The sequence below is a fragment of the Ovis aries genome, chromosome 24 (genome assembly GCF_016772045.2).
Source record: "Ovis aries strain OAR_USU_Benz2616 breed Rambouillet chromosome 24, ARS-UI_Ramb_v3.0, whole genome shotgun sequence".
NCBI classification, from domain to species: Eukaryota; Metazoa; Chordata; class Mammalia; order Artiodactyla; family Bovidae; genus Ovis; species Ovis aries.
In genome coordinates this window covers 1002844-1030157 of record NC_056077.1, presented here as the reverse complement: position 1 = coordinate 1030157, position 27314 = coordinate 1002844, and the positions used below count along the sequence as shown (strand labels likewise).

Here is a 27314-nt window from a genome sequence, read left to right as displayed (position 1 = left end):
ACAGGGCTGGAGGCATGCTCTGGGGTCCCTGCCCACCACCCGTGTGCAGAAACGCAGAGGATCCGAGACTGTGCACGCCTGCCTCCCCCGCCCCTGCTCTGCCCCCGTGGATAGCACCCCACTCTCTCCCCAGACTCTGGGTCCCCGGGGAGGGCCCAGGACACCGTGCCCTGATGCCCAGTCCGGGGACATTTACGTGGATGGTGACGCTGCAGCGGCAGTGAAGAAGGAGCCCAGACGGGTGTGTGAAGGCGGTCTCCATTTTAATGTCCACAACCGTGCTCACTAAGGGGCCCTGGGCAGTGCCTGCATGACCCCAGAGACAGGCGTGGCCACAGCAGGTGGGGGTCTGTCCCCGGACATGCTGGGGCAGGAGGGGAACAGGGCAGCGGGTGCAGGGCTGGAGGAGGGCACCCATCCGGGAAGGACCGCGGGGGCAGCGGGGGCTGTGGTCAGACCTCGGCACCCGGAGGGCTCTGCACGCCCGGGATGGCCTCGGGGGGCCAGGAGCCCCCAGCCCCACCGTGGGCACCCCAGCTGCTGGGAATGACAGGGTCCTCGGACGCCTGCAGGGGAAGGGCTGGGGGAGGGACACTGGAGTCGGCCTCACACTTGGTGGTGTGGCTGGTCAGAGGCTGGGCCGCCAGGAGGCTGTGTGGCTCCGGGGTTCCCCGGGCCAGTGTGGGGCCCTGCTCCGGCTGTGCCCACAGCCCCACGGGCACCTCATTCCCCTTGGCGGGCGCCCGCTTCACAGAGAGGTCGAGGGGTGTGTCGGGTGGCTGCGCGGCCCGCGCCAGTGCCTGGTGGATGGTGAGCAGCTCACGGCGGATTTTTCCCAGCTGCTCCCGCAGGGGCCGTGGGGCCAGGCCCCCGGCAGGCGCCAGCTGGCCCAGGCGCTGCTCCACCCTAGCACAGTCGCCCAGGGCCCGAGTCAGGTCCCCGCCCACGTGCCCGGGGCCCCCCAGTGCCAAGCCAAGCGGCTGCAGGGGCAAGGAGGCCGCGGGGCCAGCGGTCTCGAGGTCGCTCAGCTCCTCGTCTTCGGGCCAGAGCATCGCGGAAGGGCCAGTCCGCAGGCTGGGGGTGGCGAGAGCTGGTCAGGAGGCTGAACTGTCCCCACGGTGCCTGCCCCTCACGCCCCTGTCCAGCCTGCCACCCTGGCCTGGGGCCTCAGAACCCCAGAAGGAAGGAAGGCTGGCTGTGTGCGCTCATTTTCCCCTCTGCAGCCTGAAACCCATATTCCTAGCGGCTGAGCTCTGGTCGGGGGGGCGCCCGGCCACCCTGCCCCCTCAGCCCTCCTCCCACCTCCCCGAGTGCCCCATGCCTGGGCCCCCACACCCACCTGCTCTGGGCACTGACGCTCGCTCGGCTGCAGGGGGCCTTCAGGGGTTCTGGCTGGGCCCCCAGGGCCAGCTTTCTCTTGGGGTCACTCTGGGCCGCTCGCCCCAGCTGCTCTTCCTGCCCAGGGTCCCTGAGAGCGCTGCGGGGCCAGGGCCCACCCAGCCCTGGCACTGGCACCTTCAGCAGCCCAGGGACCAGGGCCCCGGGTGGCCCTCTTGGGGGCACAGGGGGCTTGGCAAGGGCGGTCTTACCGGCTGGCAGCCCCAGGCTGTGCTCCAGCAGCAGGGGATAGTACAGGCGGGGGACCAGGGCGGGGCGTTCGGGGGGTTGTGGGGCAGGGAAGGCAGCGGCTGGGGGCAGCAGGGGGCTGGCTGAGGCCAGGAAGGGCACATGGGCGGCAGCAGCCAGGGAGGGCCCCAGGTAGGAAAAGAGGCCTGGGCCGAGAGGGTAGTTGACACCCAGCAGGGACAGGTGGAGGCTCTGGGCCTCGGGGAGCTCCCCGGAGCTGGGCGGGGGATAGCAGGGAACACTGGTCTCGGGGCCCACGGCGCCCACCACGGCCGCACTCCTGCGGCCCCCGCCCAACCCTGACTTCCACGATTCAGCCAGGAGGCCCTCCAGGCCCGCACCCTTATGCATGTCCCCGGCCTCAGGGGGTGGTGTCCCTGGGGAGGAGCCCTCGGCCCCCTGCCGGGGGCCCCCGACCTGGCGGCGCAGGGAGAGGACATCAGCGGCCGTGAGGTCCAGGTCGGGTGTGGCGGGGGCGTCCGGGAGCCGCGCCCCTCGGGGCCGGGCGCCGGGGTCAGCTGGGGCCAAGGGGTCCGCGGGACGGCCTGGGGTGGCCACGGGAGGCCGGGACGTGGCCGGGGTGCGGCGACAGGCCCAGTCAGGGGAGTCCAGAAGGAGGGACAGCGAGTCCTTGCAGAGGCTGTACTTCATGTGGTTGTAGAGGTGGGACTTCTCCAGGCAGGTGAAGGGGCACTGGAAGCATTTGTAGTTGTAGGGCTTGCCCCAGGGCCGCGGGATGTAGTGCGGCTTCTTGGGCTTCCGCGCCCGGGCGCGCGCCCCGGGGCCCAGACGGCAGGAGCCGGCCTCTCGGGACATGGCGGCGGCTAGCGGGTGGGCCCCGGCCCCATGCCACCTGCGGATGGGGCCTGCGTCAGCGCCGGCACCCTAGCCGACCCCTCCCCGCCCCATCACCACAGCGGCCCTCCGCCTCCCTGGCCTCTGCTGTCCAGACCAGCAGGCCTCCCTGCCCGCCTTCCTGGAGGGTCAGCAGACACGGTCAGCACACAAAAACGGGGAAACGGGACTCAGGCAAACAGCAAATGCTTTCTTAGTGTAAGTATGGCCGAGCCAACATTTGGGCACTAAAAAATTGTTTGTTATTTATCCGAAATTTAAGTCCTGTACTTTCTTGGTTGACCTTACGTACATGTTGGCCAGTCCCCGGCAGGCCCAATTCTGGGGTGACTCCATCCACACCCATCTGCCCCACGCCGGCAGAGCCTGGGTCTCCGTCTACCCTGGGGGCACTGGTGAATGACTGGAGGAAGCCAAGTATGAGCAGACTCACTCCTGGGGATGCGGCCCTTCCTTGTCTCACTCCACCCCCGAGACCCCTGCTCCCGGGGCAGCCGAGATGAGGAACAGCAGAAGCTCTAAGAGCCTGTTGACACAGCACGTCCCTACTCTGAAGGGTGTCCCTGGGCACTGCAGTCTCTGGGAGGGTCACCCCTTGTGGGCCAGGCCAGGCTGAGGGGCGTGGATGTCCAGCATGGCCCCACGGCATGGCCACCTGCTCAGCCCGGCTCCATCTGGGTGGCTGCCGGCAGGTCGGCAGCCGAGCCTGCCGCGACCGAGCTTGGCCAAGACCCTCCTCTCCCCACACCCCGCTCGCCTGCTCAGAAGCCACTCCGCGGTCCATCTGGGCTGCCACCTGGGCCGTCCACCGCCCCAGCGCGTGCCTCGGCCGGGGCTCGGCGGGTGCGTGCACACGAGCGTGCAGGGCTCCTACCGAACCCTCCTCATGCAGCACCCGGAGAGACCACCTCGGTGCGGCTGGGCCACCTCAGAGCAGAGACGGGCAGCCGCCAGAGTGCAGGGGCCCAGGCACACAAGGCTCACAGACCACTCAGAGTGGACAGGCCACTGGCCACGCGAGTACACTGCACACGCACATACGCACGCACCGAGGACGCGCAGGGTCACAGGCATTCACGGGTGTGGACACACGGGCACGTGTCCCACTCCCCGGGGCTCAGCCGGGCAGGGCTGGGGCAGTCATCGGGAGCAGATCGTCCTCCCTGCCGGCCTTCGGGCTCTGCACATGGCGGGGAGTCATGTCTGCTGCCTCCAAACACTGAGCGGGCAGCCCCATCCTGGGAATGGCCAGAGGGGCAGAGAGGGCCGTCCATTCGAACGGGCCCTGGGAGGGGGCTAGCACGGCCAGGGCTCCGGTGTGGAGGGCTGCGGCCATCCGGGAAGGGACAGAGCTCCCAGCAGGGCTGGGAGGAGGGGGCTGGCTGAGGAGAGGGGCTGGGGCCCCCGAGGGCCGCAGACACGCCCTGAACTTGGAGGTGGGTGCAGAGGCAGGCCCCACCCCTGCCCCCCGCCCCCCTAAGACACAGATGACAAATGGGTGTGTGTGCTCCAGAGACAGAGGCGGCTGTGCTGGCGCCATCGATCACCCAGCCCTAGGAGCCACACAGCTGTGCCGCCTGGTGCCACCACCACCCCACCTCCCAGCCGGGCCCCTGGACTGGGGGGCTCCTCCTAGACCCCTGGACTCAGCAGGCAAGAGGCCTGTCCTGCATTGGCCTTCAAAGCAGTCACCTGGCTGCAGGGGGGCTTGGTAGGGAGACATCCCAGTGCCGCTGACCCCATGGGGGCCCAGAGAACAACCTGGTACCTGCCCAGCATGACTGTGCACAAGCAGAAGACACCCCAGACACCAGCACACACCCCACACCCCCAGAGGCATGCTCATTTGCACACGTGCCCCAACCCGTGACTGTGACTGGGTGCCTGTGCCCAGCGCAGCCTGCCCCCATGTGCTCGCCCAGACACCTGGTCCCACTAACACTTCCCTGGCTGGGGGAGAGCTGACAGCCGCCCGGCAGGAGGCCCCACCCCAGGGGGTAGAGGGGGCACCCAACGCTTGGAGCCCCCACCAGCCACCGGGGATTAGAGCTTGCAGCTGGCGCCCTTGGGACTTGGGAGCACCCCACAGGGCGTGGTGCAGGTGACCAGGCTCCTCTGGGGCTAAGTCCAGACCCCAACTCCCTCCCCGCTTCCCTCCAGGGCGTTCTCCTATAACGACGCAGCTGCTGCGCTCTAATAGTTCGTGGAGCCTGGACACCACGAAGTGGGGGATGTGGGGCTGGGGCAGCCGCGCCCACGCCCGGACAATCCTGGCGGCCTCTCGCGGCCCCCAAACTTCAGACAGACCCGCCGCGGCCCGCGCCCGCTGTACCTGCACCCTGGGCCGAGCGGAGCCTGCTGCGCCGTGATAAGTCTGCGCGTAGCCCCGGGACCCCGCGGGAACTTCCCGCCCAGCCCCGCCTGGCGCCGCCGCGACCCCGCACCCCCGGGGACCCGCACGGGCTCTCGGGGCGCGACCCCGATTCCCGCCCGGAAAACTGCGGAGGGACCCCGCGCGGTCTGCGGTCACTCACTAGGCAGCGAGTCCCCGAAGCCTCCGCCACGGACCGCGTTCCCCGACGCCGACTCGCACCTACCGAAGTTGGTGGCAGGAGCGGCCGCGCGTGCGCCACGGCGCCGGGCTCCGGGGGGCGCGGCGACCTCCGACCCAGGCTCGGGGCGGAGGCGCCCGAGCGCCGGCAGTGATCTCCTCCCCACCTCGGGTGCACCCCCGTCTCTCCCACTCCCCGGCCCGCAGTCGCCCCCTCGGCGCACTCACCGGCCTCGCGCGCCCGGGACCGGCTCAGCAATCCGCGCCGCACCGGCAACTCGTGGATGGACTCCTGGCCGGTGACACCGGTGGCGCCGCCCGAGCAGGGCAGGGTCGGGCAGCCCCGTGGAGGCGCGCGCAGTGGAGAGGCAGGTGTGCGGCCGAACGAGGGGCGCCTGGCACGTCCCCGCCCCCGTTGCCTGCAGGCTGCCGCCGGGGTGCGCAGAGGCATCCAGGTCTCCCGGGGTCCCTGCAGCGGTGTGATGGGGTGTCAGCGGCCGAGGGCGCAGGGAGTGGGGCCGTCAGCACTCATCCGTCAGGGCAGGGCTCTGGCCCCTGACAGCCCCTCCGCCTGAGCTAGGGCCTGGAGGCTGAGCCCCGGGACAGGAGACCTTGGAGAACAGAGCGGCTGAGGAGGGCAGAGCCCAGCACGCCCGTGCAGAGCCTCCTCTGCTGACCAAGGCTTGCCTGCAGTGCCCTTCTCTCTTCTCCAAACAGGAGGCTGAATGGCTCTGCACTCCCAAGCCCCTGCCCTGCCCACTGACAGTCACTGACTCCGGAAAAGAGGGTCCCATGTGCTCACTCCCGCTTTCTGGGAGCATTACCACCAGTCCCCTGGCAGGTGCTCTGGGGAGGGCCCTGCCCCTGCCCACTGCTAGGAGGCCTCCTTTCCACTGCCCGTCCCTCCTGGGAGGGCCGCTGAGCCAGGTGGGGCGGGGAAAGGGCCCACTAGGAAACACCGCCCCCTCTATCCTCACAGCCTGAGCCGCTCCACTGCCCACGGAGCTTGACTCCATGTTGATACCAAACGTCCAAACTCAATAGTCCGGGGCCCCACGTCTCAGCTGGGTCCTAGCAGAAATCCCCTTGAGCAGCCAGCACCATTCTGGAAGTGGACACAGATTGCAGGCCAGGCCAGTTGTGTTCCTCAGAGGATGTTTGCCTTTGTTCAGGGGACAGTGTCCGAACCCGGAGATGCGTGATGTCCATCTTAGGAGTGGGGTGGGGTCTGCCATCAGAGGGGCGTGTGCTGCCCTAGAGGCCCCCATGAGCGTCCGCTCCACCTTCGCTGGAGCCCCTGTCGAAGCCCAGGGCAGCGCAGCTCGGTGTGGGGACATGGGCACTTTGGAAGGCAAAAGTATGTCCCGCAGGGTCTCTGGGACGGAGCGCTCTGGGCCCTGTGAGCCTGGCCGTGGTTTCCCCAGCTGTGCAGGAGGGTGACTGGCCACGCACTATTGCTGGCGCTCTGGTCAGCCCTGACTGGCCTTTGTAAGGAGCAGGGCGCCCTGTTCTGGGGGCGTCCAGTGCCAGGACACTGGTGTGAGGGCGACTGTCCCGTGTCACCCTCCCTGATACAACTGGGGAGACCCCACTTTCCCCCGGCAAGCCCACAGGGCAGGGTGGGAGTGCTGGAGGGCTGCAGGGGGGGCACGGCCCACCAGCCGTCCCTCTCTGCCTGCCCGGCCTGGCCCAGCTGACCAGCTGACCGTGCAGGCAGCCCCAGGCCGGGAGACAGCTTGAGCAGTCGTCACGCCAACAGCTCTGCGGAGCATAGGGGCCAGGAGGCCGGCTCCTTCTGCACACAGATCCGGACACACACATACAGGCCGCGGCCTGTCTTGGGCACTGCCCAGACAGGGCAGGGGGCACAGGTCACCCTGAGACCTGGGGCTGGGGGTCCCAGGGATGGCGCTGAGCTTCCTGGCCCCCCACTGCAGACTCCTTCTCCTGGTCTCTGGGAGGCCCTGCTGCTCACACAGGGGGCCGGCTGGCTGGAGGCTGTTGCCACCCTCCAGGGGAAGGGAGTGGCGTCTCAGGACAGCCTGGTGAAGCCCCGGAGAGGGGGGAGGAGGCCATGGAGGGCAGCTCAGCCCTGTGGACCGCCCTCCCCAGGCTCTGGGCGGGGCACAGAGTGGTCCCGCCCCCTGAGCTCAGGCTGAAGGGCATGGCCGGGCTCCAGGAGGGGGTCTTGTCAGGGATGCAGGTGGGCTCCGAGCGCACAGCAGGGGTCCCAGAGCTCAGCTACAGCTGCAGCCTGACAGCCTGTCCCCAGTGCTGAGTCAGGGTGCACAGACCACCCCCGGCCGTGGCAGGGGAGGCCAGTCAGCGGTGCTCTGCCTGAGCCTTTGGGGGCGTTTCTGCTCCCTGCAGCTGGTACAGTGTGCCTGGAGCTTGTCCCACTCTCCACCCTGCAGTGGGGTGTGGCAGGAGATCATGGCCCACCCACAGGCCCCACCTCAACATCCCAACATGCTGGTGTGTTCTCCGGCCCAGGGATCTGGCCCTACCCTCTTGACGCTGCCTCTGAGTCAGGGACCCCCGAGCTCGGGGGCTTGATCCCCTTGCGGCCTGGGCCCGGAAACCTCTGCCCATGCTCCCTGGGTATCGGTCTGGGCCTGCAGACTGGGCAGGGGCCCCTAGGCAGCAGCCTTCCCTCAGCTTGTCCTGGTGTGGGATGGGGGGACACACAGCCCCTCCCTCCACCTCCAGGGAGGCATCGTGGCATTAACCTGCTCTGTCCGCTTGCCCAAGCTGTGCACCTGTCACTTCCACTGACGCTGGCACTTGTGCGCCAGGGGCACGGGGGCAGGACGGACAGTGGCTCCAGGGAAGGCAGGGCGACAGCGGTGTGGTGCCCGAGGCAGGCCTGTCTCCTCCCCTCAGCATCCATGCGCAGCCCTCACGAGGACTGGTGTTGGGGTCAGGCAGCCTCTGCTCGCCCCGTGGGAAGGGGGACAGTGGCACAGCCCGTGAGCAGGGTCTGAGCCCCAGGAGGGGTCAGCGCCAAGGGGACAATGGCCATGGCTCATGGTCACCCTCTTGCTGATGACACGTGGCAGCCCCCCACGCGTCCAAGAGCTCCACCAAGGGCAGAGCCCAAGTCATCCTTGGCACCTCCCTCCTGCACACTTGAGGTGGCCTCAGGGACTCATGGCATGGTTCCCAGGGGCAAGGTCACACCTGGGGCCCTGAGGGCACTGGGGAGCCACAGCAGGTTCACTGCAGGCCTGTGAGGGGGCAGCAAAGCTACACTGACAGGACCGGGTGACACTGGGACACTGGTGGGGGCTGCCACAGACCTGGGGGGGGCAGGGGTGCGCCCGTGGGGTGCATGCTCCAGGGAGGGCATTGTGGGGCTACCCAGCCAGCCCAGGACATGGGGCAGAGTGGGCCCACGCTGAGGGAGAGGGTGTGCAGCTGGGAGGATCCCAGCACTGGGACCCCAGAAGGCCTCTGGCCCCAAACCTGCTCACTGCAGCCCTCCCCCAATCAACGCCATCCTCTGGAAGCAACCCCCCCGTCCCTCCCCCAAAGCTCGCTCAGGGGACCCCTGGGGTGGGGTGGGACCAGTTCTCCATGAGCGCTGGAGGCCCTGGAACCAGAGGCTCCTGGCCGCTCGCTGGAGGGGCTGCTGCGGGAGTGAGCTCCCCGTCGGGGGACGTATACCAGTGGGGCAGGGGCCAGGCGGATCCAAGGGAGCAGCCAGCCAGGCGGGTGGGGGCGCAGCTCAGGCCGCAGAGCTCTGGAGCGCTGGCCGAGCAGCGCCCGGGGCCGACAGCAACCATATGTTGGAAGAGGAGCTGTGCGTGTCCTGCGCGGCCCCCGGGGCCCTGCCTTCCTGGGCCTGTCACAGGCGATTTTCCCTGCCTGAGTGGCAGGCCGGCCGGCAGGCGGGGCGGTGGGGGCTGCAGTCTGTGTGTGGCTCGGGGTCCATCCTCCCACGGCTCTGCACGCCGGCCCTGGCCCTTAGGGCAGGCTCGGTGCCGAGCTGAGAGCAGGAGTCCCTGCTGGCTGGCCGGACGCCCGCCCCTCGCGGTCACCCCTGTCCAGGTCAAGGTCGGGGGCCACGGAGGAGCCAGCTAGCCGTGGCTGTTGTGGGCGGGAGGGAGTCTGCGGAGCCCAGAGCGCGGAGGAGGCGGGAGGCCACAGCTAATTTGTACACTAAGTGCTTCTGACAGGGCTGCCTCACAAGTGAGAACACCCCACCGCCTGCCTCGGGAAGGCCACCGCAGCCAACGGGTGGGCAGCCCAAGCAGCCTGGGTGAGGGCCGGGAGGGGCTCCAGCCGGCGAAGACGGGGGACACGGGGGGACGCAGCCCAGACAGGCGCCCCCGCGGGCGCGTCAAGAGGCTGTGCCTCGCCCACTGCCCGCACCAGCTTAGATCCAGGTGCCGCCAGGCCCCACCTCAGCACCTGCAGCACCTGCCGGGAACAGCAGCCATGGGGCCCTGACCCCCAATTCCCTCAGCCCTCCCTGCCGGGGAAGGTGTCCAACGGGAGCGGGCACAGGCCGGGGTCTCCAGGCCAGCCGACAGGGAGGCAGGCAGCCCCCGGGCCCATCAGCTTGCATGTCCTGAGCGTCTCAGGGCTGCAGTGATGTGGGCCCAGGTTCCCCGGGACGCCCTGGGGTGACGGAGCCCGGCCCCCGGAGGACAAGGTCCGGCATGGCCGCGCAGCCGCGGATAGAGCGGGGGGGTGGGGTGGGGGGGCGTCTCCAGGCACTGAGCGGAGATGCGTTGTGGCAGCTCCCCGCCGCCCGAGGCCCGCCTGGAGCGAACACTGCTGGTGGCTTTAATTGCTTTCACATTCGATAGGCTGGCCCAAGACAGGCCTCTTACACCCTGCATGGCCTCGGCACCCCAACCCCCTTCTCACTGGGAGGCCGGCCTCCCTGGCCCCACACGGAGCCTGGGCTGGGACTGGAGGCTGCACGCCGCCCAGCCTGGCAGGGACTGGGCACAGGGTGGCCGTCTCCCAGCCCCGCTCACCCTCTGCTCCGCCCGGGACCGACAGATCCAGACAGGCACCTGGAACACAGCTGTCTCTCTAGGAAAAGCCCAGCACGGGCACAGCCCTTCTGAGGCTTCGTGAGTGCCAGTCTGCAAACCACCACAGGGTTAGGCCTGAGTGTCTGCCCCAGCTGGATGCCCCGTCCTTCCTGGGGTGCAGGCAGCGGGTGGCAGGGTGCCCCTGAAGGCTCCCTGGGAGGCAGCCTGTATACCCGCCCAGGCATCCCAGAGAGGCTGTCCCTAAGTGGGCACAGCTCTGTCCTGGAGAGGAGCCCAGGGGCCCCTCTCACAGATGGACGAGAACGAACTTACAAAACAAGACATCTTTATTTGGTCCGTCGGAGCCTGAGTCTGGAAACACCCATGGGGTCATCCTACAGGGATGGCGCTGACGTTGATAAAATAGTCTCTGTGTCAGAAGAGCTGCCGTATGTACAGGGTTAAAAATACTCACAGCTCAGAGTACGAGGAGGAGTACAAAGGGGGCGGGGGTGGGGGGTCTAGTGCTTCTGGTGCTCCTCCAGGTGCGAGCCCCCCACTCAGAGGAACAGGAGGAGTACAAAGGGGGCCGGGGGTCTAGTGCTTCTCCAGGAGTGAATCTGCTCCCCCCAACCCGGCAAGCCCCACAGAAAGCGAGGGACCGTGGGCAGGGCTGCTCGCTGCCAGGGGCTGCTGGGCAGCGAGGCTGGGCACCCAGGAAGCGGCCTTAGTCGTCCCCAGGCAGACACAGAGCTCAGGGCTGAGCAGCGCAGGGAGAACGCTGGCTCAGGGGGAAGAGTGCGGGGCTGGGGCCCACCCTGCATGTGCCTGGACACAGCCCGGGGACTCTGGGACTCTGCGTCTCCTGCAGGTCAGGTGGTGCCAAGCACAGGGCTGGGCCCAGGCCCACCTGGCCGCCGCCGCCGCCCCAGCCCCAGCCCCAGCCCCAGCCCCAGCCCAGGGCATGGCTTCGACCCTGGCTGCGCGCCAGGAATTGCATAGTGCCCCTCCCCACTCTGGCTCACCCCACAGTTCCAGGCACCTTCCTCAGACCCTGCTGGGGCTCCAGGGACCCCTGCTGGCCACATGAGGGCTTGCGGTGGTGGAGGGGGGGCGGATAGGTGGGATATGGGGGCAAACTGAGGGAAGGCTCTCAACCTCTGGCCACAAAGGGGTGTCCCTACTCTCACCCTGGGGTCTTGACCTCTGACCTCCCCAAACTGGGGTGGTCCCTGCTCTCATCCTTGGGCCCTGGCTTTGACCCCCTAAAATAGAGGTGGTCCCTACTTTCACCCTGGGGTCCTGGCCTGACCCAGCAAGGGGGTGGTCCCTGCTCACCTCAGGGTCCTGGCCTCTGATCACAAAATGGAAATGGTCCCTGCTCTCACCCTGAAGTCCTGACCTCTGACCCCTACAACAAGGGTGGTCCCTGCTCTCATTCTAGGGTCCTGGCCTCTGACCTGCCCGGATTTGGAGCACACTGCTGCCTGACCAGGGCAGGAGACCCAGGCCCATGGATAAGGGGCAGCCTCACCCTGACTCTGGAGGTTAGAGCCAGACCTCAAGGTGGCCTGATCAGAGAGGCTGGCACATGGCTCCCTAGAGCTGGAGGTGGGTTCGAGGTAATCTGCTGGGTGACTGGGAGGCCCTGGGCAGGAGGGAGGGGTGGGGGGAGGGCCAGGGGAGCTGTGCCCGCAGCTGGAGCTCCCTGGGTGGGGGTCCTGAGATTGTGGTTCAAGCGTCCTGTGTTGGGGTCTCCCTCATAAAGTGCGTGTGGGGGCAGGCGGGTGGGGGCAGGGAGGTCACAGCGGCCGGGGCCCGTGCAGGCCAGCGACCTCGGGCGTGAGTGGCGGGCTGTGGCTGCCCTTGGAGGCCGTCCAGTCGCTGAGGAAGGCCTGCGCTGCCTTGCGGTGCGCCAGGCGGTGGGTAATGGAGAAGCCGGCATTTCCTTCCAGCTGAGACAGGATCACCAGGACCTGCCTGGGGGAGGGGGCCGGTGAGGGCCTGCGGGGCCAGCGGCCGCCGGGGGCGGGGCGGGGTGGGGCGCACCTGTGCAGGGGCGGCACGCTGTCCTGGGTGCGCAGGCTGCCGCGTGTTGACACCACGTTGAAGCTGTCGGAGCAGTCGCACTGCACGTGCAGGTAAGACTTGGGGTGCCGATTCTCCACAACCACAATGAGCCCCGCCCAGCCGTGCGTCAGGTAGTAGCACGTCATGCCCTCGCGGCCCTGGGCGCAGGCGGTGCAGGTGTGGGTGGGCGGGCTGTGCGCAGCCGCCTCCTGCCGCCTCCCCAGGACCACGCCCGCCCACCCACCTCGTGCCGTTCGCCCCTGCTCTCCGTGAGCAAGATGATGGCGTCGGCCAGCGTGGTCGGCTGGGCCTCCACGGGCTCCACCATGACGAGCCTCGAGCTGTACACGGCCAGCACGTGGCCAGGCGCCTCCGGGGTGCTGCGTGGGGCCCCCGCTGAGGGGCTGGAGGCTGCAAGGAGCACCGAGGGAGAGAGAGAGGGAGCGTGCGGGCGGGGCTGCGCAGATAGGGATGGCGTGGGCGGGGCCCGGGGCCGTGTGGGCGGGGCCTGGGGCCGACAGGCCATAGTCACCTACCCTGCAGGGCTGGTGGGCCGGGCACAGGGCCCCAGTGGTTGAAGGCACAGCACACCACGGCGTACTCGCCAGGCTCCAGCATCACGTCACAGTTGACGAACTTCTTCACAGCGCGTTTGCTGTGGGCTAGCAGGCGGCCCAGGCTCAGGCGGCCGCCGCTGCCGAAGGAGGCCCGGAACACCAGGACACACAGGTCCAGGAGGTGACTGTCCACTGAGTCCGAGCGCCTGGGCGAACGGAAAGGTCGCGAGTGGCCAGGCCCTGCCCCTAGACCCACACCACCCTGCCATCCCGCCCCCAGTCCGCTCGGCCCACCTACTGCCCTCCTGGAAGAGGGCAAACTCCAGGGATGCGCGCTCCAGCACCGTGAGGGCCGTCACGCCCACCGGCCCGCTGGCCGAGCTGGGGAAGCTGCCTTGCACCCGGGCCTCCTGCCAGTCCGAGTGCACCTTGCAGATATCCACGGAGTCGAAGTACCTGGGCAGCGAGAGGGTAGCCGGCTGAGCGGCCTCCACCCAGCTGCCCGCACAGCATGAGTCCCTGGGCGGGGTGACCGCAGCAGGCTCTCGCCCAGCTGGCAACTCTTGGAATCCGTGTTCAGAAACCCCAGTCTTGGCTGTTGTCTGTGGACACCGCCAGGGGGCGCCAGGCCCTAAGGCTGACCAACGGGCAGAGCCCCAGCAGAAGCAACCCCACCAGGCAGTAGACAGGCAGAGCTCCTGGGAAAGATGCTGTATGTGTCAGGGTGAGTGGTGTGTGGTACCTGACGAAGTCGCTGTACTCCATCCAGAAGACACCCTCGCTGCTGCCATGCGGCATGAGCTCATTCCGCAGGTGCCCCGGCCAGTGTGGCCACTCGTCTGACCAGCTGCCGTTCCAGGAGAAGCGGCCCCATGGGTTCCGTAGGCGCAAGAGCCTTCGGACAGACCACAGGGTTGGGTCTGTCCCAACCCTGGGTCTGTTGGCCCCGCCCTGCCCATGGCCATGCCCCACCACGCCCACCCTTACCTGGAGCCCTGGACATCCCGGACATCCAAGATGGAATAGGCGTGGCGGGGACGCAGGCCTAGACTCTCATAGGCAGCATCGTCCACCTTCATGTTGCCCCCACCACAGGAGGCGCCCATGAGGAACCTGTGCAGTTAGAGCAACCGGCTGACCAGGGCCCCTTGGTATTGCGGTGGGCTCCCTCTCTGGGGGACACCTGCTGTCCTGGCCTGCCTCGGGGAGGTGCAGCTCCAAGTGGGGGTCTCCCTGCCTGTGGGAGACCCACATAGAACACCAGGGCTCAGGAAATGGTGGGCCAAGCTCAGCGGGGCGGGTAGGCCTGGGTCCCTTGGAGGTCTGGCAAGGCTGGGGACCCTGCCAGTTCAGAGATGCTGCTCCCCAAGGAGCAGAGCTGTGCCATTGCCCACCACAGCTGAGGGCAAGGGTCCTGGACCCTCCCCAGACACTGGCCAGTGCATGCTGGAGCTCAGAAGCTCCCACTCCCCCAACCCGTCCACCCCGGGGGCTGCTACTGCCAGGTGCCATCAGGGAGCTCACTCCACATGGACCCCCAAGGGTGCTGATGGTCATCACAGGCCCTATCAGGACAGGGCCTTCTAGGTACAAGCTGACGGACAGCACCCTGCCTGCCCTCACCCCATTCCAAGCAGGTGGGGTGGCTGGCACAGCATGGGGAGCTGAGCCTCCCAGCCGTGGTCAGCCCATGCCAGAAATATCTTGCGAAACATGGGTGCAGATCAGGGTGCTGGCCTGACCACTCCCGCTGCTCCAGGTCCCCAGCGTGGCTGTCCCTCTTACCCAGCCTCTTTAGAACTCAGCATTTTGGCCCAGATGAGGTCAGTGTCCACCGGTTCCTCGCGGGGGTTCGTGGAGCTGACCTGCAAGGCCAGGCTCTCGCAGGGGGCACCGGTGAGCGTGGCCAGGCCCTCTATGGCGCGCCCGGCCTGGAGCGCGAAGTAGGAGCCGTGCAGCTTGGCCAGCGCCTTCTCAATGAGGGCCACCCACAGCTGCTTGCGCTGAGCCTGCAGGGGGGCTGGAGTCGTGAGGCCGCTGCCTCCTCGCGCCTGCCGCCCGCCCGCCCGCACCCCCGCCCACCTGGGAGAAGAGCAGGAAGCCGGCCTCGTCACAGGGCAGCATGTCGTCCACCAGCACCGTCGTCCACGTGCCGTCCTTGCACAGCCGCACCTGGTAGGCACCCTCTGCACACAGGCTGCGTGTGACCATCACCCGCTCAACCAGGTCCGGCCGCTCGGCCAGCACTGCCAGCGCACTCAAGAACCTGCATGAGACCAGGGTTCAGGGGGAGCTCAGCCCGCCCGCCCGCCCGCTTCCCCACGCCGGGTGGGAGACCCACACCCACCAGCAGTTCCCCAGGAGACCCTGCAGGATGTCCGAGGGCCGGAGCGTGTGGAACACGGACCAGGAGGTGCCGTGGTCCCTGAACACAGAGCAGTTGATCTCATGCGGCCGCAGCCACTGTCGCACGCGCTGCTGGACACTGTCGCCCGCGGGGAAGCCCACAGACGCGGGCCCAGGGGGGAAGCTGTCGTCCACAAAGTTCACGCTGTTCTGCAGAGACCACGGCCACAACTCAGGGCAGGCCAAACCCCATCCCACCCCAAGAGAGTACCCAGCTACCTGAGCCCGAGAGGAATGGGGGAGGCATGCAGCTCGCAGCCTGCAGATGGCACGGCTGAGCCTCATGAGGCCCACGCCACCCTGTGCAGGCGTGGTGGACTGTAGCCAGCCAGGGCAGAGCAGGCTGGCGATGGGCCAGTGGGAGGTATGTGTGCCCCAGGGGACAGTGCGGGGCCCAGCCTGGAGGCTGCAGGTGTGGGTGTGGGGCACCAGAGTCCCTAGGAAGAGACATGGGGGGCCTGACAGGGGCAGGGTGGCAGGGACCCAGCTCTGGACGGACTGCCGGCAGCGACAGAGGGCAGCACCCCAGGGGGACAGAAGCCCCCCAGGCCCCTGGGGGTGATGCCCTGGGCTTAGCCTCCTGCAGGCCAAGGGCAAGAGAGCACACGGGGCACCTGTCTCAGCTGGGGCTCTGCAACTGGGGGTGGCACCCAGCCTGCCTGTCTGTCCCCATCTTCCTGTGAGGCCACTGCTGCTGACGGCACTCACGCTGGGGGTGAGGGGTCAGGACCCTCACGGACACAGAAGAAAAAGGGCCTGAGGATCTCAGGTGAGCGGTCACATGGGGGTCACCAAAGCTGAGGCTCGGGGGGAGAAGGGACCGCCGCGGGCCCGCACCTCCCGGCAAAAGGCCACGATGTCCTCCCACAGGGCCTTGGCCTCGCCCTCGTCTGTCTGCCGCCGCTTCTCCACGAGCACACTCTCCCTGCGCCGCAGGGGCGCTACGCCCCGGCGCTGGGCCGCCATGAGCTGGGGGGTGTGGCAGGTGGCACAGTGCTTGGCCCGAGGCGCGTTGAGCAGGGTGCAGGCGGGGCAGGCCCACTGGCCTGGGCGCTCAGACGGCGCCGCAGGGAGGGGGCGGTTGGCCTTGTGGGCTGGGCAGGGCCCAGGCTGGTCCGCACTGCAGTCGGGGCAGCGGGCGGTGGCGTCGCCATGCTCCTGGAAGCCGTGAAGCTTGGAGCAGCCGCACGCTGTGCACCGGGGGGTCGCCGTGGGGTTCCTGAGCGTGCACCTGGCGCACGACCAGGTGGTGAAGTCGGGGCTGGAGGGGCTGGCCGGCGTGTAACGCACGCTGTCGCCGCCCAGGTCGATGACATCGCTGCCTGTCGTGCTGCTGCTGGCCTCGCAGTGTGCAGGGCTGGCGGGCCCTGGGGGGCGCAGCGTGGGGCCCCCCTCAGCCTCCTCCTCCTCCAGGAAGCTCAGCCGCTTGCCTGACAGCAGCTCCGCCAGGCGGGAGGCCCCGGCCGTGGGCCGCCCCAGGCCCTGGGGGGGCCCCTTGGAGCCAGCAGAGGGCGAGGGCTGGGCGGCCTCAGGCACCGGTGGCTGCAGCTGGGGGGGTACCTCGCGGCGGCTGCGAGGCACGGGGTTGTTCTGGAGGGTAAGCGAGAATGGGCTGAAGGGTGGCCCCCGGGGGGGCTCCTGGTCCACGGCAGAAGGAGGGTTGGCCTCGGCGCCTTCCCCAGGCTGGGCCGGGGCCGACACACCGGGGAAGCCTGCAGGAGCCACGACTTCCGGGACCACAAGTGCCTCGGGAGGGATCCTGGGCAGCGAGAGTTTCCGGGGCCCCCCGCAGGCTGAGCAGGAGCTGGCCACAGGCGTGTTGTGCAGCGTGCAGCGTTGGCAGGCCCAGCCGCTCCCAGGCGCGGCCGCGCCCCGCTCCTGCCCCTCTGCCTCCGCCGGCCGTCCACCCGCCGGCTCCACGGCCACCGGCCCCGCCGTCCGCAGGGTCCCCGCCTCGTCCCGGCAGCTGCCTGGGGGCTCTGGGGGCACCCCGTTGATGATGGGCAGTGGGGGGGCCCCCGGGCCAGGCTCGGGGGTGAAGCCGCACACCTCGCAGGCCCCCCTGCCCAGAAGGTTGCGGAATGTGCAACGGGCGCATGGCCACTTCTGCTCTTCCACGCTGAGCCGCAGGATCCGGTCCAGGTCAGGCTTGTGCCGCGGGGCCTCGCAGATGGAGCACTGGCGCTGGCCGGCCGGGTTCAGGAAGGTGCAGCGCGCGCAGGCCCACTCCCCGACCGCGGCCATGGGCCCGGGCGAGTGCGTGTGGCTGCAAGGGAAGGCAGGGTCAGGAGTTTCTGACAAGACGTCAAGAGTGTGCAGCGGGGAACGGATGGTGTTTTCAACCAATGCGCTATAAAAATGGGATCTAAATGCTGAAGAAGGAGTCAGGCCCGTACCTCACACCACATTCAGAGCTTAACTCAAAATGGATCAATGACCTCAGCGTGGGAACGAAAACTACGCAACTCTTAGAAGCAAAAAACGTGGGTAAATTTTCACGACTGTGCAGGCAAATGAAGGAGGAAACAAAAGAACATCAAAACTGACATCTCCCACGAGTCAAAGGACACCACAGAGTAAGAAGATATCCTATGGGAGACAACGTTTGCAAACCATGCGTTTGACCAGGGTCTAGCACCCAGAACGTATGAATCATCCTTACAACCACATGACAAAAACCTGGTTTTAAAAATGGGCAAAGGATTTGAGGCGACTTTCCCCAGAGATACAGAGAAGCCCGTGGAAACCTGCTCAGCGGGTCAGTCAGGGAAATGCAAACTGCACCAGCCCACCCGGCAGGGCAGGTGCCAGGACCTGGAGCTGGAGTGACCCGGTCTCCCCCATCACTGGGGGAGCGCGGAAGGGCACAGCTGCTGTGGGCAACCGCTCGATGGCTCCCCAGAAGCTACGCAAAGACCACAGTTAGGGCCCAGCAACCCCACCCCAGGCACATACGTGCTCTCCACCAGCACACATCCACACGTGCTCACGGCAGATTTGCCCACAGCAGCCAACTGGTGGGATCAAGCCAAGTGTCCATCAATGAGTAAACAGATAAATAAGACGAGGAGCACCGGTCAGCAGCCAGGAGCGAAGCACGGACACACACCAGCACTGGGCCCTGACATGCGGTGTTCTCCACCCACGGGGAGGCTCAGGATGTGCAGACTCCGGCAGGAGGAGCCGGCGGCTCCCGCGGGCTGAGCAGGGCTGGGAGCAGGGCTGGCCCCTCACCCGCCTCTCGAGGCCAGCCCACGTGGGGGGCATCCGTGGGCATCCACGCTCTCCTGCCCTGACAATAGCTGATCTGCTTGGCAGAAACAGCAACTGTTCTTTACAGCAAAGTGCAGAGCTCGTGCTTCCCATGCTGCGTTTACGCCAGACGCTCCCGGAAGAAAGAAAACTTCCCTCTTCAAAACAAACAGAAACCCTCCCCCAAGCAGCGTGATGGTTCCTGGGCCCCACACAGGCCCCTGCCACCTCCCCGGTGTGGGGCTGAGCCTCAGGGCCGTCCGCAGCCGCCGCAGCACCAGAGTGATAGGCAAGCCCTGGCTGGGTCAGCTTGGGCTTCTGCGTCACCAAAGCCTAAGAGATGCCCCTGCTGCTCCCCGCTGAGGAAGGCCCACAGGCAAGGCACAGGCACACGCGGCCACACAGACAAGCCGCACACACGCTGCCGCCCGGGCCCAGGTTCAGACAGCCGCCCCGTGCCCTGTGGGAAACTTGGGCAAAGACTCAAGCCTGCCCGCAGCTCCAGGCCCCTGGTGGCCTAGGAGTGCTGAGCACATGCAGGAGGGCAGGAAGCCCAACCCTACACCCCTCACAGCCCAACAGCTGGTTGGGCCCGGGCCCAGATGAGCATGAGGCCACACTGGGGTCCTTGGCTGGCGTCCCAGGAGGGTGGGAGGCAGTCCGGGCTGCCTCCCTCGGGGACCCACACGGCCCATGTCGCGTCTTGGTGTCACGGGGTGGGCAAGGACGAAGCGGCTCAGGGGGCAGCAGCAGGATGTCTGGAGGAGCCTGGGCCTTCGCCGCCCCAGCACCCTAATGCGCCAGAGCCTTCAGACGCTCCCAAGCACCGGGTGCACTCGGAGGCTGGGCGCTCACCCTCAGGATGCAAAGGCGAGCAGGTGGGGTGGACAGCGCACCTCAGCTCTCTGGGCTACAGCCTCAGCCCCAGGCCAGAGCGAGGCGGGGGCGGGCGCTCCTGGGACATGGGGGCTGCAAGCAGCTGGGAGGTGGCCTTCGGCTCCCCGGAAAGCTAAGCAGAGTAAGTGGGGTCCCCTCTCAAGGACCCCGCTGGTCAGGCCAGCAGACCTGAGGCTGCACGGCCCGGCAGGATGCCTACCTGACCCCGACCCCTAGCTGGTCCCAGGGAGCACGTGGGCACCTCCCTCTGAGGCCACCCTCAGCTAGTCTTGCGCCGTCCCCTAGGCCTGTGTCCCCAGGGGCGGCCTGCAGCCGACGCCCACACCAAGCCCAGGTCCTCTGAGCCTTGCAGCTCCTGGTCCGCCTGGCGGTGGGACCAAGCCCAGACCTGCAGGCTCTTCAGTGGAGGGGGCGCCCCTCAGGGCAGGGATGGCCTTGCCGGGCCACCCACACGCGCGTGTCCAGTGGAGGCGTGGGGAGGGTTGGCCTGCCTCTGCCGCACCAGCCCCCTGCCTGCTCCTCCTGTGTCTAGTCAGGTGCCTGTGGATTCCTCAAGGTCACTGCCAGCTCTTCCTCCTGACTCACTCCAGGTGGCACAGTTAACTGCTGGAGGTGCTGGGCCAGAGAATGAGAGGGTACAGGCTGGACAGGCGACCTCTCTGCCACCCACCTCGGGGCCCGTACCCCTCCGAGGCCTAGCAATTGCCCCTCCCCAGCAACTTACCCTAAGGACGTAAATACACGGAAATGAAACGACGCGTGTGCACGGAGAAGGCACGAAGGGGCGCGCCGGACCCTGGGGAGGCGCCGGTCAGAGCAGCACAGCCAGCGCCTGCATGCAGGCGGGGCAGGCGGGGAGGGTGTGGAGAAACCAGAGCCCTCCCTGCATGGCTGGGGGTCTGGGAAACGGGGCGGCCACCGTGGAGAACAGCCTGGCAGCTCCTGAGACAGTTAGACGTAAACCTACGGTGAATGCCGGCAGCCTGATCCTGTGCACCTACACGAGAGAAGGGGCAACACGCGTCCGTGCAGATCCTCTCCGCGCACGCCCACAGCGGCAGAGCCGCCAGGGAGAGTGTCCGCCAGTAACCGGCAGGCCTACGCCACACGGCGGAGCATTGCTCAGCCGAAAAGGGGCGAAGTCCTGACCCTCGCTACCACGTGGACGCCCGAGAACATGACGCTCAGTGCGAAGCGGACACGGGCCACACGCCGCGAGACTCCCACCGTGTGAGTAGAGCCCCTGACGGCTGGTGAGCACTGACTCAGCGCAGGGAGCCGAGGCCCTCTGCTCCGCAGCCGTCCCTCTGGACCGCGGGCCTCCATGACTATGTTCCCTGGGGTCACTCGGCGACCCCCAGAAGCCTGATAGGACCCAGGTCCTGCTCCACGCACAGGCTGGCCGGCTAGATGGTGAGCCCAGGACACGCTCAGGGCCCCACAGACACCAGGCACTGTCCTGCACAAGTGAGCTGTGTCCGAGGAAAGTGCCTGCCGAGGGCCGCCGGCGGAGGGCGGTGTCTGCACCCGAGGTAGGCCGGGGTGCCAAGAAGGCCAAGTGCCCCCTCTGGCCCAAGGGCGGTGGACTCTGAGTGTCTGCTGAGCCCCTCACCCTCCAGTCAGGCTGCAGGACATGGAGAAGCTGGAGCGTCTGTGTGTGGGGGCATGTGGGAGCCCAACCCACCAGGCCTCAGCGGTGGGCAGCGTGGCTGGGCTGCCCACCCCTCACCTCGGCACCTGGAGGTGGAGCTCGCCGTGGTAGCCTGAGCGGCTGGGACCGAGTCCAGCTGCAGCTGGAGGACACGGGCACGTGGAGGGAGGCTCGTCAGCGGGACCCATGGCCCCCTGCCCCCTGCCCCCTGCAGGCAGCCACATCACAGGGTGACACACGTCGGGCCACGGCAGGGCCACAGATTCCACGGGAAGCAAGCAGCATTCTCGGTGCGTGCCGTGCCCCCGGCCCCGCCCCCAGCAAGCAGTTCCAGCAGCCTCTCCAGCGCCAGCGGACAAGCAAGCCCCCGGCCTGAGGCAGCGGTGGTCCTGGCCCCACCATCTGTGGTTCTGAGACCCTCAGCCCAGCTCCAGGGGGCGGGGGTCCCGGGTGTGCTCTGCCCAGTGAGCAGCCCGAGTCGCCCGGGTCTCTGGGGTGAAGAGAGTCTCCAGAGGGCCCTAAGGGACAGGGCCCGCTTGTCTGGGAGGCGCCAGCCGAGCAAGGGCACCTAACGGCAGCCCCGCCCTCAGGCCCGGGGCGCCCCTGCTCCACCTGCTTACCTTCGGGCCCGGGGCCGCGGGGGCGGGTGCTGCCGGGTGCCCAGGCTGCCGCCCCACGCAGGCCCCCCGGGGCTGCTCCTACCCCAGCCAGCCGCTGCCGGGGGCCCCGAGCAGGGCGGGCCCCGGGGGAAGCCGTGGTCCGACTCGGTCTCCGCGGCCAGCGAGGAGGCAGAGCTCCCCATGGCCCCCGCGGCAGCCACGCTGAGCACCGGGCCTGGTCACAGGGCGCCGGCGGCGGCGGGCGAGGCGGAGCATGGAGGAGGGTGGCCTCGCGAGCCGGGCTGGTCCGAGGAGCACAACAGAAATGACAGAGACAGAAAGAGAAGAGACACGTGACTACGGTGCCCGGAGGGTCCCAGCGCACGCGGCAGGGGCGCCGCAGCAGGCCCACTGCAGGGTCCCCCCGCCCCACGGTGCCCCCTATCATGGCCCCCTCGGCGCCCCTGGGGCAAGGCGGCTGTGCCACAGTTGCTGGCCTTCAGAATAGGTCTCACCCTGAAAGAGACAATCGAGGAGATGTTCAACCAGAGAAAATGGGCTGGAAGAGGGGCACCCGGTAGGGCTGGGGAGCCCTGGGCACCGTCCACAGTCACCACCATGGCCCTTACGGAGGACAGCCTCCCTGACCTGGAGACGGTGAGCAGGAAGGGGCCCAGGAGGCTGCCTGCTCTCTGGAGGCGTGGGCCCAGGTGCTCCTGCCCTGAGGTGGGAGGCTGGGCAGGGGCAGGGCAGGGGTGCGTCTCCTTTCAGATGAGGTGAGTCCCAGTCAGGCAAGGGAAGACACCTGGGCTGCCTCTGGGCCGCCGTGGGTGTCCCCTTCGCTTTCTGGTCAAGCAAGTGACCAGCAGCTCTGCCTCAGCCCAGGTCCATCACCCACGACCCCCTCCCAGTAGGCACCCAGGGCCCAGCAGCGCAGCGGCTCTGCAGCGGGGAGGACCTGGGCCCTGCCCTCAGGGCTGCAGTCAGGCCAGAGAGCCGGGCAGCAACACGCCCGCTGGACCTGTTCCTCCAAGGGACCCAGACCAGGGCCGGACAGGCTGCTGACGGCCCAGTGCCCCTGAAAGTCACCCACCACTCAGGTTTCCCCTCAGCTTGACCAGAGCCAACTGGGGGTGGGGGTGGGTGGGGGTTCCCAGTGGCTGCAAAGCCAACGCTCCCCACGTCCACCGACAGGAGGGCCGCCTGGTGGGAGCGCGCTGCGAGCCGCAGGGATCACTTCTCACTCCCGACAGACACGTGGAAAAGGCAGGACAAGGGGACAGACTCATGTCACCCGACACGCCTGCCACGCCGCTGGGCCCACCTGACATCAGGGTGAGGCCTGTGTGAGCCCAGGACCACCCACCTCCAGTCCCGGCCCTTCCCCTCCCACGGCGGATGCTCACCCCCACGGGGACGAGTCACGCTCGGGCAGCGGCCGCAGCCAGAGCCCTATACCCTGGGCTGCGAGGGGGCACTCATGGCGGTCAGGCCCACGCCGAGCAGGTCCTTCAGGACACCTGCCCCTCCACGGCGACGAGGCAGACACACCGCAACCAGGCCAGCCCCCAGCCTCCTGCCACCACCCCACCCCACGGGGGCGCCTTCCCAGGGAGAGACCCCGAGCGTCTCCAACCCTCCCTTTACGCAGTCAAACCCTGAGCGGCCGAGGCCTCGAGCTGAAGCTAAGCCACGAAGGTGCCCATGGAGCAGGAGCACCCATGCCCGGGCCCAGGCTCGGGCTGACCAGGAGTTCAGCCCGCGCCCACTGAGAGCACAGGGGATGGCTGGGGGCTCCCACCCACAGCCAGACCCCGGGTAGCGAGGACAGGGCCCGGCCTCCATGCGGCCTTGGTCCTGGGGTGGCAGGCGGAGTCCTGCAGCAGGGAGACAGGTTGGCACCCCTGGCCGATGGACTCTGGGTCCTGGCGATTGGCCTACAGGCTGGGCTGCTGCTCCAGGGCCAAAGTCCAGACCTATCCAGCGGGGAGGGCCCTGCCTGGAAGACCCGCCCCAGAGCCTCGCCTCCCAGGCCAAGCCCAGGCTCCAGGCCACAAGCCATCTGGCGTCAGGGCCTCACACTGTGCAGTCTGGGGCCTGCCTCGGCTGCTCCTTGCTGCCTGGTCCAAGGCCACCACCATCTAGGCCAGCCAGGGCCACAGGGGACAAGGCCTCCCACAGCCTGGCTCTGCCCATGGCTGGGGCCACCAGGGGAAGGTGCCTGGGGGGCAAGGGTCAGGGCTCTCGGCAAGCAGTTAGCAAGACTGCCCGGGACCCAGGTCCTGGTACCACCTGTCCACGGGGCACATGCCTCCTGTCCTTCCCAGGTGCACTGTGAGGCCCAGACACCCCCACTGGCCGGGCCAGGACCTTAAGGAGGGGGCTGTGGAGATTCTGCTGAGAGTCACCAACAATGTCCCCTGAAAACCAGCTTCAGGAACAAAACAGAAACCAGCATTCCACTACCCGGCCCGGGAGGAAACGGTCCGGCCGCAGACCCTACCCTGAACGTGCTTCAGGAGGCCGCTGTCTCCGCACCTCGGCCCAGCAGTGTCCAGCCGCGGTCCGGATCCTGGGCCCCCCACCCCATGCGGGTCACGTGGCCGGCAGGGCTCTGCTTCCAGGCCCCTGCTTTCCAGGAGGGAGAGGTGGAGGCAGGTCCCCAGAGCGACACCCACAAGTGAGGGGTGGCTCGCTGGCACGGAGACCGGAGGATGGGACACAGCGTCCCAGCGTGTTCTCTGTCTCTAGTCGTACCCGCTCAGTTGAGGCTCAAGAAGGAAACTTCCACCAGGGAGCCAGGAACACCACCACGACTTCGTTTTCCAGTTCACAAGTTCAGAGCCGCCTGACAACGGGCGCTCGCCTCTGGCACTTCCCCATTTCTGTTGGCCAAGTGGCCGCAGAGCAGCGCGGCCTGGGTGGCTGGTGACTGCAGGCCTCGCGGGGGCAGAGTTGCTTCAGAGACATAAAGGCACTGGAGCCTCCGGCTCAACCAGGGGCGGCAGACGGGCTGTGGGGAGCATCTCCAGGGTGGCCGTGGAGGGGTCAGCAGCAAGCGCTGCCTCAGCTCCAGGCTCGGCCAGCGGCCGAGGGAGCGAAGCCACGAGCGCCTCCTTGGGACACGGACACCGCGGCTCTCGTCAACAGCAGCTATCGGCCTGCTTTCCCTCTGACGTCTTGCAGCACCGTCCAGCCCCGTCCCGGGGTCTGGCCACCAGGGAGGGGGAAGCAGACAGCAGGGAGGAGCCGCTGCTGGAGGGAGATGGTGCCACCAGGACGGGCAGGGAGGCTGGCGCCCCGGACAAGTCCTCACTGGAGGGACAGTGCATCCTGGGGGCGTCAGGAGGTCCCCTGCTGCTCCCCCATGGCCCCCAGCTCCGTCCTGGCAGCACCAGCACAGCCCTTCACAGGGTGACCCGGAGTGACAAGCGTGCCTGGGCAGGTGTCCAAGTCCAAACTCCACCCACACCCTCTTTCTCCTTATCCAGGACGGTGGAGAGGGGCGAGCCGGTCCTCACCCCCAGGAGGCTGCAGGTGCCATTCTGGCCCCGCGGCCCCAGAGGCCCCTGCGAGGTGAGAGCGGGGTCCCCAGAGGCCCCTGCGAGGTGAGAGCGGGGTCCCCAGAGGCCCCTGCGAGGTGAGAGCGGGGTCCCCAGAGGCCCCTGCGAGGTGAGAGCGGGGTCCCCAGAGGCCCCTGCGAGGTGAGAGCGGGGTCCCCAGAGGCCCCTGCGAGGTGAGAGCTGGGTCACCAGAGCAGCCTGCAGCTGACGCAGGATGCTCACTGACCACCTGCCTCGGTGCCGCTGGGGCAGCACTGGGCACAGGGAGCCGGGGACACCAAAGGGATGCCACAGGCCTACTGGGCACTCTTGGTTGGGGGGGAGGTACTGGGGGGGTGGTCCTGCCTGGGAACGTGGCACAAGAGGTTGGGCAAGAGAGACGCCACCATGTCCCTGCTTTGGGATGCTCCCGCGGGTGCCAGGTGGGAGGGCTGGAGTCAGTGCAGGCAAAAGGGCGGCTGACCCGGGGGCAGGGAGCACCCGGGCCGAGTCTGGGCTTGGGCTGGTACATACCCAGCCCTGCAGGCTCTTCAGCAACCCGTTCAGGCCCACGAAAACATCCATGGTTTTAGAGAACCTCTAGGGTGCAGAGTCCTTCTTCCCAAATAAAAGACAAGCATCAGGGGCGGTGGACGCAGGGGCTGGAAGGACTGGATGCACAGCCCACTCCTCCTTCCCCACAGCCCGGCTGCCCCCAGCCTGGGCCTCCTGTCTGTAAAGCAGGGCTCAGCAGGACGCTGTCTGACACAGGGGTCCAGAGAGTCTAACGCAGAGCCTGAAACCAAAGAGTTTCAGCAAAGTGACCCCGTCCAGAAGGGCTGGAGGACCCAGCCGTTTCCTGCTCTCAGAGCACCTGGTCTGGGGCAGGGGTCCTTAGAGCAGAGACACAAGGTAAAGACCTGCTCCCTCTCTAAAGTCTAGCAATCACTGAGTTTAAGCCTGGCTTTCAGGAGGTCATGAGGTCACCAGCCTGGTTGCTCACAGGGAGCAGCACTAGAGAGCTTCAGACGCAGAAGAAAAGAGAAGCGCTCCTCCAAGGAGCAGGACAACCTAAGAGGAAGTGAGAGGTGCCTGGAACCAAGGCCAGGCCGCACCCACCAGCAGGGCTGCAGAACAGGGGCTCCCAGGCTCCCCGCCCATCTGGGGCCCTCCTCCAGGCACCTGGGCCGCAGAAACACTACTCTTCTCCCCACGGTTGAGAAAGGCACTCAGAAGTGGAAGGATCAACTTACCCCATCTCCCCTGGAGCCCAGCTCTGGGGGCGGGGTCCTCCCACAGGGGCTTACACTGCCCCCAGACGCATGCAGAGGGAGGGGGCCCCACAGGAGGGGCTCTCAGGAGAGCACAGAACAACCAAGCACCCAGCTGAGTCCCAGCTCCCCCACAGTTCGGCAGGGCTCGCAGCCACAAGACCCCGAACTCCCAGGCTGGACTTTACTGGGGTCCTGTTGTCTGCAGTCTGGTCACAAACTCCTGCGTGTTAAGGGGGCCCGAGAGCCAGCCCCGTCAAGGCCGTTTGATCACACAAGGCTGCCCTGACCAGGATCAGAAGTGTCCCCCTCCTGCGGGCAGCTGGGTGGGCCGCCGGGCCGGCAGCCCGGCAGACACTCTGGGGGCCACCATGGGTAACTTTTCGGTTAGCTCCAGCGCCAACAGGAAAGGAACAGGAGAAGGAAGCGTGGTTGGTGGCCAGCGGGCAGACAGGACGCGCTTGCTCCCCCACTCCACAGGGCCGGCCCGGACACTTCCCCTAACGCCGCCGCGGCCGGGACACTGACCGGAGGTAAGGGCACTCAAGGGCAGGAGGGACTGAGGCCGCCTCCCGCGTCTGCAAACCCTGGGCTAGTCCCCCGCTGCCCGGCGCCCGAGGTCCTGGCGGCTCCCCTCTCCAGCAGCGTCCCCAGCCCGGCCGCGACCGGCCAGTGCCCAGGAGGCGCCGCCCCTCTGCCGTGGCCTCCTGGGGGTCCAGGCCGCGCCCCCGGCCCCGGCCTGGCCCGGGTGACGGGACTCACCTCCGCAAGCCCGCGGCGCCTCCTCAGTCCCCGAGGCCCGGCTCGCTCGTCCGCGCCGGCCGGCCCACAACTTGTTCTCGGAAGGCGGGCGGGCCCTCTGCCGTCGGCGCGCGGCCCCGACAACCTCTAGCTCTGAGTGGCGGAGCCGGAGAGCGCACCGACCCTGCCCGGCCCGCGCCGCGCCCTGCGCCGCCTCCGTAGCGTAGCGCCCGGCCGGGGCCCCGTGGCTACGGCGCGCCCGGGGCGCACGCGGCACTGTGAATCGCGCGCCCGAACTACCGCTCCCA

General features: G+C 67.9%; 2 protein-coding genes across 10 annotated transcripts; both read right to left on the bottom strand.

Annotated features, from left to right (window-relative positions):
- Positions 1 to 242: 242 nt before the first annotated feature.
- On the bottom strand, positions 243 to 11101 carry PRR35 (proline rich 35). Its single transcript, XM_027961892.3, has 2 exons — positions 1340 to 11101; positions 243 to 1074 (listed from the first exon to the last, which is right to left on the bottom strand). Exons 1-2 carry the CDS (start codon positions 2440 to 2442, stop codon positions 453 to 455), a joined length of 1725 nt encoding a protein of 574 aa, XP_027817693.1. The 5' UTR covers positions 2443 to 11101; the 3' UTR covers positions 243 to 452.
- Positions 10350 to 27291, bottom strand: CAPN15 (calpain 15). 9 transcript variants are annotated; one of them, XM_042239855.1, is made up of 13 exons: positions 27028 to 27291; positions 21474 to 21754; positions 15891 to 17319; positions 14995 to 15203; positions 14730 to 14913; positions 14433 to 14656; positions 13635 to 13760; positions 13390 to 13542; positions 12942 to 13103; positions 12627 to 12853; positions 12335 to 12501; positions 12070 to 12248; positions 10350 to 12000 (listed from the first exon to the last, which is right to left on the bottom strand). In XM_042239855.1, exons 2-13 carry the CDS (start codon positions 21653 to 21655, stop codon positions 11823 to 11825), a joined length of 3420 nt encoding a protein of 1139 aa, XP_042095789.1. In that variant the 5' UTR covers positions 21656 to 21754; positions 27028 to 27291; the 3' UTR covers positions 10350 to 11822. The 9 variants fall into 9 exon arrangements, with proteins under 9 accessions (XP_042095789.1, XP_027817178.1, XP_042095790.2 ...); XM_027961377.2 differs by lacking the exon at positions 21474 to 21754; XM_042239856.2 differs by lacking the exon at positions 27028 to 27291 and having other exon boundaries at positions 12070 to 12149; positions 21474 to 21853.
- Between the last annotated feature and the right edge of the window lie 23 nt (positions 27292 to 27314).